Source organism: Capra hircus, chromosome 2 (genome assembly GCF_001704415.2).
Source record: "Capra hircus breed San Clemente chromosome 2, ASM170441v1, whole genome shotgun sequence".
Lineage (NCBI taxonomy): Eukaryota > Metazoa > Chordata > Mammalia > Artiodactyla > Bovidae > Capra > Capra hircus.
This window is the reverse complement of record NC_030809.1, coordinates 16,673,215-16,687,867: the sequence shown is the minus strand read 5'-3', so window position 1 is coordinate 16,687,867 and position 14,653 is coordinate 16,673,215. Positions and strand designations below refer to the sequence as shown.

Here is a 14,653-nt window from a genome sequence, read left to right as displayed (position 1 = left end):
GTATCCAGAGGTGTCACAAGCCTGTCATTGGAGCCCCAGGAGGAGAAGGGAGAGGTAATGAGGAGAAAAAAGGGCTGAATAGACAACGATGAGAAAGCATGGCCATAGTAACATGGTATCTGGGAATGGGAAACCCCCAAATGTTTGGAAATTAAACAGCACAATTGTATTAGTTTTCTATCACTTCGTAAAAAACTATCACAGGGTTTAACGTCTTTTGAAAAATTAATGCCTCACAGTTTCTAGAGGACAGAAGTTGGGGAGCACATTAGCTGTGTGGTGCTGGCCAAGAGTCTGTCCTTCAATTCAGCTCAGGCAGCCGAGGGCAGAGGGTCCGCTTCTAAGCCCGTTGTCACATTGGCTATTGTCCAGGGACCTTGTTTCCCAGCCAGTGGCCTCCCCACAGGGCTTGTCTCTACATGGCAGCTGGCTTATGTGCTGAGGGATCCTAGAGAGACGGAGAGTGAGCCAGACAGCAGCCACAGGCTTCTTGGGATGTGTGGAGGGAGTAGCATGGAGACATCCACACTACCACGTGTGAAATAGACAGCCCAGGGGAATTTGCGGTGTGACTCCAGGAACTCATACCGGGGCTCTGTAACAACCTAGAGAAGTGGGATGGGAGGGAGGTCGGGGGGAGGTTCAAGAGTGAGGGGACACAGCTATACCTATCGCTGATTCATGTTGATGTTTGGCAGAAACCAATACAATATTGTGGAGCAACTATCCTTCAATTAAAAATAAATAAATTTAATTATATATATATATAAAGAAGTGGTTACATTGACCTGTTACCCTAATGGTTCGGGAGCAAGAGCTGAGAATGAAGATAGAACACGAAATCTGATGCAGTAGGTCAGGGGCCCTGCAGCCTCTATTGGACTGAGGTGCAGAGTCCACTCTGAGTCCAGCTTTTGTTCCTAATTGCAGACTTTCTTTGATCTTATCTTTCTCAAGACACTAACTATACTGACAGAGTCTAGATCTCCTTGTTTTTACCCCTGGGTATTCCCTTCTGGGCTGGTCTCGGGAACAATCAGCAAGTGCTTAGGCGGCGTTCAGGTCCGACTCCAACCCAGTGTTCCAAGGTCCATGCTCTCATGATCCCAGCCATACTCCCTTCTGGGTCTGGCCTTGGGGTTTGTAACAAGGCGATTATTTTAAGAAAAACATGAACAATAATCATTAACTGATAATCCCTCAGTTTCTTAATGTATGCTGTTTTCCCAGATTCTGTTTCTGTGGAATTTCTCAAAGCTGTGAAAATACATTATTAGGAATTCCCACTACATCTCCCCCTTTTTGTTTTTGTTGGAGTAGATATGCCAACCGAGCAACTTCTTTCTTCATCAATTCTCAGATGGTTTCTCTCATGCACCTGAGGACTAGACACAAGACAGTCAAAAATAGACATTCTGATATTATGGTACCAAGCAATCCTCCTCCTAAAGTTTTAATCCACATCATGGGATTAAGTTTATGTAAGCTTTCCTCAATTTCTTCAAATAAATCAGTTTCTGGGAGTAGTTGTAAGTGAGCATTCTGTATATTAGAAATAGTAGCCTGTAATTGAGAAATATCTAAGGATAGATTATGACAAATGTGTCCTCTCAAATGCTTAGATAATTGATCCCAAGTATATGCACTTTGATTCTACTTGTGAGGTGTGACACAAAATGAAGAGATATTCCAATAACACTTAAGATGAATTTGTAATTTGAAATTTTGTACTTCATCCCCTAGTAGGAGAACTGCAGTTTCTAAATCAATCAATCATTCATTAATTTCTTGGTGTATGTGGGTTTGACTTCTCCAGGCAGAACTTGCATTTTGGTGCCATGCTGAACCAGTGTAGTTGTTTGTGTAGTTTGATGCATTGCCACCCCAGCTACTACCTCGGTCATGGCTATAGCAATAATTCCCATAATAGCTGCTACAAGTCCAGTAAACCTTTTGGAACATCGTAGTACTTTCTTTGTAACCTTTAAAAGAGCATGTGTTTCAGGGGAGCCTTCCCAGGGTCTGGTTTGATTTACTGGAAGCCATATACCCAATCTCCTTCTTAGTGTAACAAATGAGTGATGAGAATTATAAAGAATTTAAGCAGGTATAGAATTTGCAATCCTGGCAAGAAAGTGCTTGTACGCTTGCAGTGATAGAAATTGTTCCTTTCAAGAACACATAAGGATCTCTCACACAAGCATGAATATAAAATGTCCAGTTTGTACTGGTGTTAAATGTCAATGAATAATTAGTTTTATTGGAATAATGTCCATCCCAAATTTGGAATTTTTCAAGACCTAAAGCCAGTTCCCAAATCCCTCCTTGCCCTCTTCCTTGACCTAACTGTGGAAGGGGGGTGACATGCCACTACCATGCCACAGATCATAATTGGATGATCTGAAACAGTTGCAATATTGGTATGGTTAAAGACTTTATGCACCTGCCAACGCAGCCTTTTGTGAGGATTGCAGGACTGATTTTGATGAGAGCAATCAGAGACTGCATACCCTGTAGGGGACTAGTCCCATACAATTCCATAAGAACCATTCATCAAAATTACTCCCTCAGCCCCTCGGCAGTTATCCCACTGAATACGATCTTGTTTTTCAGTCCATAGCTCATGATGCTCGCCTAAAGGTCTGTCTGATTTGGTGTCATTATTGGATTCTGAGTTGTTATAAGCAAAACTTAGACCAGAGAGAAGATGTAGCTGAACCTTAGAATAGTTATGATTTAAAGAATTAGTGGACAGCCAGGCTTGCATAGATAATTTAAGACATCCTGTAGCCGGTCCTACACAAATTGGCCAGGATTCATACCCATAAGTAACATTGAAAGGAGTCCTTTTTTCTTGTTTAAAAAGAAGAGGACGTGTATCTTCAGGCCCTGGTATCCAGGAAGAATCATTTACATAAATGGGGATCATAGAATCCCCCCAGTCAACGGGTTTTAGTAGTGGGAGGCTACATATGTATGCCCAATAAGTATAATTTTTAGATTCAGCTGTTGCTAGGGGGTATACTCACTGCAGTGGTGATATGAGCAAACATGGCACAGCCAGATTGTTAGGAGTGACAGCTTTCCCTTCATTTTCTAAGATCTCCTCTGATTTCCATGATAACCTTTTAATTTGTCCCCAGGTGGGGATCTTGTTCCAATGCATCAACGGGAGGGGAATCATTATCTTTGTCTGTCTCAGACTCAAGCCTTCGAAACTCATTATTGGGGGCTCTACGTCTCATACGAAGTGTCTCTCCTGCGGGATATGATACGGTTTCAGATGACACGAGGGAATCCAAATGGGTGTTTCTGAATCACCTGGAGAAACTCCCAAGGCTTCTGTTGGAGATGTGGTTATTGCAACGGTCTGACATGTAGGACAAGTCTGCACAATCTGTTTTGGTTGAGCCCAAGTGATATGAGACTTGGTTTTTAAACATTTTGAATTATAGTGTGTCAGATTACGAAAGGCTGATGCCTCTGTAAAGGCTGGGAATAAAATGGCATCGGCTTGAGCATTTCCTTCTGGTAAGGGCCCTGGTAAATTAATATGAGCCCGAATATGAGTAATGTAGAATGGAAATTGTCGGTGTCTAATCACCCGATATAAATTTGTAAAAAGAGTGTATAATGTGGATGGGATAGTATCTGTAATGGTTGCTGTTTCTATATGTTTAGTGACATGTGCAGAATATTGAGAATCAGATAAGATATTAATTGCTTGGGGATTACTTTGTAATGCGTGTATGATAGCCAGAATTTCTGCTTGTTGTGCAGAATATCCAGGTGTTTCAATAACTAGCATAAACACGCCTGTATATCCTGCTTTTCCTCGGGTAATGCCATCTGTAAAAATGAAAAGAGCAGAGGGAATGGGGTTGACACTAGTAATTTTAGGCAAAATCCATCTTGTTTGTTTTTAAAACTGCCAGATAAGTAAATCAGGATAGTGGCTGTCGATTTGTCCAATATAGTCAGCTAAAGCTAGTTGCCGAGATAGTGAATTTCGAAGAGAATGTTTAACTCTTTGGAGGTTAGTGTAGTACAAATAAGGCAGGGATCATGTCCAGTAAGTTGTTGAACACGTTCTCTTCCTTTTAGAATTATAGTGGCTATCATGTCTAAATAAGGGGTAATAGGTTTTCTTTGTGAATTAGCTAAGAATATCCCTTCAGTTTGCATAATCAACCCAGTAGGGGAATGAGGGGTAGGGAAGACAAACAACTGGAAGGGTTCTAAAGGGTCTATTCTGCCTCTTTGGCAGCTTTGTACTGCTTGTTCTATGATCGCTAGTTCTTTCTCAGCCTCAGGAGTTAGTTCTCAGGAGCTAATAAGCTCTGGATTTCCTCTTAATAGAATACATGGGATAAAGGATAAACTGGAATCCCTAACTTAGGTTGAATCCAGTTAATGTTTCCTAGTAATTTTTATAAGTCATTTAGAGTTTTAATTGAGTCTCTGTGTATTTACACCTTTTATGGTTTGATTGTAGTACAGGTAAATATATTTCCTAAGCACTGAGAAGGTTGAGTGTATTCTAGTTTATCAGGAGCCAAATACAGGCCAGCATATTTTAAGCATTCCTTTTAGCTTTAAAAATAATTCCCATAGGCTATCAATATCAGGTAAGGCATATAATATATCATCCATACAATGAATGATATATGCATGAGGGAATCATTGCTGTGCAAGGTGCAAAATTTTGACAAATACTGGGACTGTTAAGCATACCTTGAGGTATTGAAATATTGAATATTGAAATCTTTTATGTAGCTCCTTTAAATTAATGGAAGGAACTGAAAAGGCTAATCCAGGTTGATCATCAGGGTGTAAAGGAGTAGTGAAAAAACAATCTTTAAGGTCAATAACAAATGCCAGTTTCTTGGAATCATATTAGGATTAGGTAGGCCAGGCTGTGAAGCACCCATTGGAACAATAATAGCATTAACAGCTCTCAGATCAGTAAGTCTTCTGAATTTGCCAGATTTCTTTTGTATAATGAACACCAGAGAATTCCAAGTGCTAAAGGACTCAATAATATGTCCCTTGCTCAGTTGTTCGTTAACTAATTCATGTCAAGCCTCCGGTTTTTCTTGTTTAGAGGCCGAGGCTCTATCCACACAGGTCAATCAGTTTTCCAATTAAGGTATGGGTGTGGATGGAGGAAGATTAATATGAGCAGTGGCCACTAAAGAAAAGGGGATGGTTTGAAATCTTGAGTAGTCAAAGGATAAAGTCTTCCTTGTTGATTTTTGCCCAGTCCCAATCCTGGTGTATAACCTTGATTGAACACAATTTGGCAATTGGCCTCCATCTATTGATTTGGAGGAATATGTATCTCAGCATGCCATTGTTCCAAGAGATCACGACCCCATAGATTGACAGGTATAGCAGCCATATAAGGTTGGATAGTGGCTGGTTGTTTATCAGGCCCTGAACAAGACAGTACCATAGTACTTTGTTTTAGTCCTGTGCCTGTCCTAGACCTACAATAGATATTGGAGCAGGCCTAGTTGGCCATGCATTAGGCCAGTGTTTAGAGCTGATGATAGAAACCTTGGCTCCAGCATCTATTGAACCTTGAATGTTTTGCCACTTATATTGACTTGACAAGTGGGTCTGGATTCCAAAATCTTTTCATTGAGAAAAATACCAGCCTTGGCTGTGCTTCCAAATGCCCTGGAGCCCTCCTTTTTGTCTGACTGTCCTATACCCACATAGTGAAGTGAAAGTCACTCAGTCATGTCTTGACTCTTTGCAACCCCATGGACTATACAGTTCATGGAATTCTCCAGGCCAGAATACTGGAGCGGGTAGCCTTTCCCTTCTCCAGGGGATCTTCCCAATCTTGGGATTGAACCCAGGTCTCCCACGTTGCAGGTGGATTCTTTACCAGCTGAGCCACAGAGGAAGCCCAGGAATACTGGAGTGGGTAGCCTATCCCTTCTCCAGAGGATCTTCCCAACCCAGGAATCAAACTGGGGTCTTCTGCATTGCAGGCAGATTTTTTACCAGCTGAGCAATGAGGGAAGCTGAGCAATCCTATCCCCTTCAGAAACCTTCCAGGGAAGAGTGGTAGAGGCCATAACCTTCAATTCTCCTTCATAATCATTGTCTGTAACTCGGTTTATGAATTTGAACTCCCCGGGAAGTCAGCCCCGATCTTCCTCACAATAATCCAACTGTCCCCTGTGGAAGTGGAGGACGGTGGGAAGGAGCCGGAGGAAAAAAAATCCCTCATCATTTTCTTCGGGAGCCAAGGAAACAGGTTTGGAAGATGGCTTGCTCATTTCCCCAGTCTTTACGTATTCTAGTTTTTCAAGAGTCATCATCACTTTCATCAAAAGAATCAGAAGTCTGCAAAGGTTCCAGCACTGACTTAATTAATGCCCAAGTACTCCAAATAGAAACAGGGAGCAGAGTCCCTTTTGCATGTTCTTTTTTTAACTCAGCTCCAACCTTTTCCCAGACTTTCAGATCTAAGGTCTCTCTTGACAGGAGCCAGCAGCAATATTTATCCACTGCTTGCAACAATTCTAATAATCGCCCTTCACTAATAGAAGCTCCTCCCACTTTTAAGAGCTGTCTTAGTAAACAAATATACAGGCAATGGTGTTCTGCACTCCCAACATTTCCCATTTTAACCCCGATTAAATGCCAGAAGGACTTACCAGTGGGAATTTTCAGAGGCCTCTTAACCATCCCAAGTTCTGCATCGCTGTAGTTTTACTCGCTTGTAGGGTCTTCTGCTCCGGCCCCACGTTGGGCACCAGTTGTTGCCCTATCGGTCCTGGGAGTGAGTAACAAGAATGAAGACAGAACACGAAATTTGGTGCAATGAGTCAAGGGACCTGCAGCCTCTATTGGACTGAGGTGCAGAGTCCACTCTGAGTCCAGCTTTCGTTCCTAATTGCAGACTTTCTTTGATCTTATCTTTCTCAAGACACTACACTGACATAGTCTAGATCTCTCTTGTTTTTACCCCAGGCCATTCCCTTCTGGGCTAGTCCCAGAAACAATCAGCAAGTGCTTAAGCAGTGTTTATGCCTGATGCCTTGGTATTCCAAGGTCCATGCACTCATGATCCTAGCCATACTCCCTTCTGGGTCTGGCCTTGGGGTTTGTAACAAGGCGATTATTCTAAGAAAAACATGAACTATAATCATTAACATAGTTTCTTAATATATGCTGTTTTTCCAGATTCTATTTCTGTGGAATTTCTCAAGGCTGTGAAAGTACATTATTAGGAATTCCCACTACATTGACCAGCCCAGGAACAGTGTAGGGGGACACTCAGGAGTATGAATTCCAGGAGGTGGGGCCATGTTGGATTCTGTCTGCCACTCGCTTCTAAGTCATCTCTGGATCAGAGAAGTCACAGTGAAATTAGGGCTATTAATCTTTTGACATCATCATCATAGTGAAGTCGCTCAGTCGTGTCGACTCTTTGCGACCCTGTGGATTGTAGCCCACCACGCTCCTCCGTCCATGGGGTTTTCCAGGCAAGAGTACTGGAGTGGGTTGCCATCTCCTTCTCCAAGGGATCTTCCCGACCCAGGGGTCGAACCTAGGTCTCCCATATTGCAGACAAGGTGCGTTACCATCTGAGCCACCAGGGAAACATCTTTTGACATATATTACAAATATTTCCCGAACTTTTCATTTGTCTTTTAGTTATGGGACTTTGGTCATATGGCAGTTAACTCTATAGTTAAATCTATTGATATTGTTCTTTATAGTTTCTGATATAAGTTTCTATACACCCTGTGAATTATTAACTTTAAAAAGAAAATGTGGGAAACTTCCCTGGTGGTCCAGTGGCTAAGACTCCACGCTCCCAGTGCAGGGGTCCAAGGTTCAATCCCTACAGGGAACTGGATCCGACCTTCTAATAGATCCTAGAATGTGTTCGCTCAGTCGTGTCTGACTCTTTGTGACCCCATGGACTGTAGCCCACCAGGCTCCTCAGTCCATGGAATTTTCCAGGCAAGAGTACTAGAGTTGCCACTTCCTTCTCCAGGGGATCTTCCCAACCCAGGGATCGAACCCGGGTCTCCCGCACTGCAGGCAGACTCTTTACCGTCTGAGCCACGAGGGAAGCCCCAGGATCTAGTAGATCCTGCATACCTCAATACAGACCCAGCACGGCCAAATAAATAATAAAAAGACAGAAAGCGTAGACTGATTAGGTGAAAGTGTAAGCAGCATAAGCTTCCCTCTGGCATTTTAACCGGGATCCAAGTCCTAAGCAAATAGAGAACTCTTGGATACATCATCTAAGCAGTTGCCCATTTATTTAGAAGAGAGGCCTCTAAGGGAGTTTATGGCTTCAACAGGGTTTTTCTAAAACCCCGAGATCTCCCCTCATTTCACTCTTATCCTTGAGTTTTTAGGTTGAAAAAGAGTATTACATCCTTTTCGCATGTAACAATAATAAAGGAAACCAGACAGTGAGGAGAACGTCATCCATCATCTCGCTTACCTTAGCATCTGCTCACACACAAAGCCGAGAGGGGGCAGGGCTGATGTTCAGATCAGGCCAGTGTTTGCAATGCGTGTCAGCACAGTCGTTCCAGAAGGAAGTTTGGCAGTATATGTGAAAAATTATGAAAACCTCTATGCTTTGGATTCATTCATTTTCCTCTACCAGTGCAGAGAAGAGTTCTGCACATCAAGCTGCTCATTCTAGGATTTTTGTAATAGTGAAAAAACAGAATGTAAATGTCTGGTAATGCCTGCTCATGAAATTATGGTTCTTTTGCTCATAGTATTCGTAGCTACTGAAGATGATAATTAGAAAAAGCAGTATGAGACAGTATGGAAACTTTTTATTGTGTAATGGGGGATAAAAGAAGAATACGACATTATTATTATAATAACTCTGTTTTTGCAACTGTGTAAAACATTTGTGTGCTTGTGGGAAATGACAAAGAATACATAAAAATTATATTAGTACCAAATGCTACTATGGTGGTCTTAATGCCAAAAAAAGAAAAAGATAAATGCGTGCCCTGAGGCCTATTTGAAATTTAAGATCCCTTCAGGGTCTGGAGCTGGAGAGCAGATGCGATCAAGAGGGCCACCCTAATGCCAACTCCAAGGCCTTCTTGCGCCCAGGGAGTTGTTGGCGTCAGACCTCCTCCTTGGGATCTAAACCTCAGCCAGACATGGCGCCCTGGGCTGGAGCAGACCAGATGCTCAGTCAGTTGTGAAGGCTCCCAGCGTCTCCTGGAGAGCCAGGGAGCTGGGCTTAGAAGCCATGAAGCTGGGAGGAATGCCCACCCACCCCCATGGGGCTGCTCCAGAGATACCCTCACTGTGCCTTGCACCCTGGCCCCAGGCCATTCTCACACTGCCATGCCAGAAACTCAGCCCTACTGTCCCCAGAGGCCAGATGCCACCCCAGCCAACTGTCCCAAAGATGTGTGTCCCCATGTGCCTGATTCTTCACATGGCCCTCTGCTGAATCAGTCTCACACGAGCACGTCTGTTTGTTGGCAGAACCAACAGGTCATCTGCCTGCATGCCCCTCGCTCAGGGGAGCCTGGGAATGCGCAGAGTCTGGCTGCCGCCCTGGGAAATTAACACCTTGTAGGAAAGCTGTGACAAGTGTTCATCAGCTCCACCTGTAGCAATTGTCCCTTACGGATGGTAGGCCTGCTTGCTGTATTCCGTGGCCTCTATGATGAGGGGGCCTTTCAAAATTCAAAACGGACAGGATAAACTGATACGGCATTTTTACTTATGTATTTCTTTTAAATATTTATTTGTTTGTGCCAGGTCTTAGTTGCAGATGCAGGATCTTCAGTTGCAGCATGTGAGATCTAGTTCTCCAACCAGGGATCGAACCTGGGCCCCCTGCTTTGGGAGCAGAGTCCCAAACACTGGACCCCCAGGGAAGTCACTATACAGCCTTTTATAGAAAGCAATTTAGCAGTATGTGTAACGGTCTAAAAAATATTAACATTCTTTGCCCAGGAATTCTACTTCTGGAGGTCCATACAAGGACACAAACAAAGATTCATATATCAAAACATCCATCACTGCATTCCTGATCATAGTGGAAAGTAGGAGACGACTAAATGCCGGGTATGGTTAAGGAGGGGCTGCTTAAGTCAGAACAGAGGCAGAGGGAGCTGACGAGCCCGGGGCCGTGTTTGAATGTTGCCTCTGCGACTCCCTAGTGCCTCATGGTGTATCATTGGGCTTCTGACTTATTCTCTCAGTGGCAAAGTGGGTATTTAGTATCAAATTCATAAGACCATTATGAGAAGCAAAAGAGCTGACATGTGAAATATTTAGAACAGTGCCTGGCACATAGCAAATATTGGGAAAATATTAGCTATTATTATTATTATAGTTATTAAAATTGTGTTTATAAAGATTTTACTGACACATTCAAATGGTCATAGGGTTTAGTTGAAAAACAACAGTCAGTCTTATATTATCAATATGATGTCAGTTATGTAAACAGTGCCCATAAAAGGAGGGCATATCTCAAAACGTCCACAGTTTTTTTTTAATGTTTGAGTATAGGGGCTTGTGGATAATTTTAATTCTTTTCCTTTGTGAAAAAGTGAAAGTCTCTCAGGCATGTCCCACTCTTTGCAACCCCATGGCCTGTACGGCCCTGAAATTCTCCAGGCCAGAATACTGAAGTGGGTAGCCTTTCCCTTCTCCAGGGGATCTTCCTGTGTTTAGTTCACCGGTTTTCAGCAGAGAACCTATATACCTTCCATGCTAATAGAAAGTATTCATGTGCACCTGGCACATACGTTTGTGTCTTTTTTAAATTGGTTGATTATTTTAGCTGTGCTGAGTCTTTGTGGCTGTGTGGGCTTTCCTCTAGCTGTGGGCTACTCTCGACTTGCAGCCCGAGGGCTCAGTACTTGTGGCTTGAGGCTTAGTTGCTCCGAGGCATATGGGATCTTCCCGGAGGAGGAAGTCGAATCTGTGTATCCTTAACCACTGGACCACCAGGGAAGTTCTGTTTATATTTCCCAAGAGAAATTTCTCGTGAAGACCCCTAGTGATGTAAGTGTGGGCCTTTTGGGTCGGAACAAGATAGAACACTGACCTGCTGAGCATGAAAGGAGAGTTAGAAACTTCTTGGACTGGATGGTGTTTGGTGCATGTTGTAGGCCCTGACAGGGGCTTTCTCTGTTTCATTCCCAAAAGGCCCCCAAAGCAGTTCCTGTGGTTGTGCCCATTTTGCTGTGATGAAATGAAGTTTAGAGGTTAAATCCCCTGCCCGGTGGCATAGCCAGTGAGCAGCTAGCTGGTCTGGGTGGTTTGGCTCCAGTGTTTGGGGACACACCCCCGAACCTTTACCTAACGAGGAATCTGCATGTGATCCATCCTCTTCTTTCCTTCAGTACCGCATGCACATACAGTCTTCCGTGTGACGTCATATGGCGGTCTCTAACCTCGGCGAGCTGGCAGAAACGCACAGTCCTTGTTTCTCTGCTTTTTGCACACGGTCATGTTCTTGTTTTCACACATTTGGCTGATATACAAATACCCGCTCTCTTACCCTTTACATCTGCCTTGGCATTTTTATTTGGCCTGGATTATCTGAAATGACATGTTGCTTTCATGATAAAATATTATTTTTATGATTTATTATTCCTATAATTTACATTTTAGCTTAGTCAAAAATTAAACATATGGTTTATGTACTTCACTTATTTTAATAAAATAAATTTCACTTCTTTTAAATATACATTTAGTAATAAGTATAAAAATATATGGACTTCCCAGGTGGTACTAGTGGTTCAGAACCCTCCTGCCAGTGCAGACGTAAGAGACCGAGGTTTGGTCCCTGGGTCGGGAAGATCCCCTGGAGGAGGGCATGGCAACCTGCTCCAGTGTTCTTGCCTGGAGAATCCCCTGGATAGAGGAGCCTGGCGGGCTATGGTCCATAGACAGAGAGTTGGACAGGACTGAAGCAACTTAGCATGCACCTACCCACGTAAAAATATATATTTAAAAGAAGTGAAATTTCTTATGGAGAAATTTTCTATTAAAAAATCTTCCCCCAATAATCTTCTTAATTACAGAGGAGGAATTTGTGATTTTTTTTTTAACCCCCAAGTAACAACTGAGCTAGAAACAGAAGAAAGAGATCAAGTGAGAATTAAAAGATCTTTCAATATATGAACAGTTAATCATTTGCAAGAGTAAACTCTAGCTAAAAAAAAAAAAAAAATGGAGAGCCTGAATGAATCATTTGTCTCACTCCACTGGCAAAAAGGTAAGAGACTGACAGTGGTCAGCTGGTTGGTGGTGATCCTAACCTTTAGTGTTTTAGGGTTTATCCCTCTGCTTGCACTTGACCGTGTTCTTCCTCCTCTGGCCCTTACTTTGGGACAGGATGGAGTATGGGGAAGAGGTCAGTTTAGGAGGCAGAGAGAGATAAAATGCAGCCCTCCTGACAATAGACAAGCCCAGGTGTGTCTGACCGGTTCCCCAGGAGCCTGGACGCTGCTGACCACACCCTCTGTGAAACTCTCTTCCTTTGTCGACTGTCCAGTTCTTCCTCCCAGGCCACTCCTTCACCTTCTGTTCCGTGGACTGGTCTGTCTCTGCCCCTCAAGTTAAATGTTATCATTCTCTATAGTAACCCTCTTCACCTGTGACCGCCAGGAACCCTGCTTGTTCCCTTGCTTCACGTACCAGCTCTCTGTTCTGAGCCACAAAGCCCTACCAGACACAGCAAGTGCAGTCTCAGTCATTTATTAAGCATCTCCTATGTGTCAGTCATTGGATTAGATGCTTTTCTTTTTTTAGGTATTGTAATTTATGAACAGTGAAATACACAGGCCTGACTGAGCAACTGAACTGAACTGACATATATAGTTCAGTGCATTTTAAAATTTATTTATTTATTTGGCTGCATTGGGCCATAGTTACAGCACTCAGGATCTTCATTGCTTCATGTGGAATCTTTCCTTGCAGCACACAGCCTCTCTAGTTGCAGCTAGAGGGCTCAGTTGCTCTGAGGCATGTGGGATCTTAGTTCCCAACCAGGGGATGAACCCCCATCCCCTGCATTGCAAGGCAGATTCTTAACCACTGGACCACTGGGAAAGTCCCTCCCTTCAGTGCATATACACAAACATACGTTTACATAACCAACACCAACATACATCCTTTAAAAATCTCGTGTTGCCTTGAGTTGCCATCCTTATTTTACAGTTGAGGAAACAGGCTGGCAGGAGTTAAGTCATTTGATCAAGGTCCCATGGCTATTTTATCGAGAAACTAGAATTATGATCCAGATTGAACCTTTCTAGGAGATAGTGCTCTGCTTTAGGTGATGGGAACTCACCGTGTTCAAAACTACACTTGGCCCTTCTTCTTTGATTCTGTTAGAGCTGTTGATTCCAAACTGGCCTACCTGAAAAGGCAGCTTATGACTCATGTAACTGAAAAGTACAGGCATAAGCTTCAGGCACATCTTGATCAGAGTTCGCATGTCTCTTGATTCATGTCTCAGCCAGCACCTCTGGACTGTTTCCTCAGCTTTGGGGTCAGTATTAGACACACTTTCTCCTTGTGGGGCAGGAAGGCCTCATTAGCTCCAGCCATACATCCATGTTGCTGCGCAGGTAGCACTGATGGTGAAAGAACCCGCCTGCCAGTGCCAATGCAGGCGACGTAAGAGACTCAGGTTTGATCCCTGGGGGGGGAGATTACCCTGGAGAAGGAAATGGCAACCCGTTCTAGTATTCTTGCCTGGAAAATTCCATGGACAGAGCCTGGTGGGCTGCAGTCCATGGAGTCGGGCTACATTCCACGGGGTAGCAAAGAGTCGGACATGACTGAGCAGTTGAGCACACACACACACACAGTCTCATCCCACGAGGGAAAAGGAAGGAGGGGAAATAGGTACTTATGGGTAACTCAGTATCTTACTCTATATTTCCTGAGAATTCTGTGAGTCAAAATAGAAAATTCTGATGTCAGTGCTTTGTCATAGAGTAAATAATGCACAGTGTAGTGACTTTATAATTATTTTGATAGAAAAGAAATGATGGCTGTTTAAAAAGAGGTTCTATTTGTTCATTTACTTCTCTGAACATATGGTTTCACTTTTCAAAGACCATTTTTGGCCCTAAAATCCAGATGACAGTGTATAAATATAGGGAAAACACAGGAAAGAAACCACCTCCCAAAACAGCATATTGCCAAAACTAAAAGGAGTACTTACACGGTAAAATTGTACAGTGGCTTTTTAAAAAGTAAATGTGTTATAATTAGGTCAGCTAGTCAAGCAAAAATAAAATAATTTCATTGTGAATTGTAAAAACAACAAAAAAAAGAACTAAACAGAGGAATTTTTTTTATTGTGCATATCCTTTCCTCCTTAAAAAAATAGGGGGAGGGGGGCGGATTTTTTTTTTTTTTTTTTTTTTAGGTGGAACTATCCATCAAAAAGTAGTTTTCTCCCAAACTGAAATGTTCACTCTTCTTCCCTCCAATGCTTCCAGGGAATGGAAGACATCCTTCGCTGCTTCATCAAAGAGGGCAATGCCGAAATGATCCGCCAGATCGAGTTTATCATCAAGCAGCTCAATTCAGGTCCGTTTAATGCAAGAATCTATTATCTATCTTTTGAGTCTTTCACATGTGCTAGGAAGACACACAG

The 14,653-nt window shown here is 42.9% G+C and overlaps 1 protein-coding gene across 5 annotated transcripts in view; it reads left to right on the top strand.

Moving 5' to 3' along the window:
• The window catches only part of ARMC9 (armadillo repeat containing 9), a 182,821-nt gene that overhangs the window by 74,129 nt on the left and 94,039 nt on the right, over positions 1 to 14,653 (top strand). For all 5 annotated transcript variants that reach the window (XM_018058243.1, XM_005676668.3, XM_018058256.1 and 2 more), the window contains exon 18: positions 14,496 to 14,586. In XM_018058243.1, the coding sequence (XP_017913732.1) occupies positions 14,496 to 14,586 (91 nt within the window). The remainder of the gene's footprint in view (positions 1 to 14,495; positions 14,587 to 14,653) is intronic.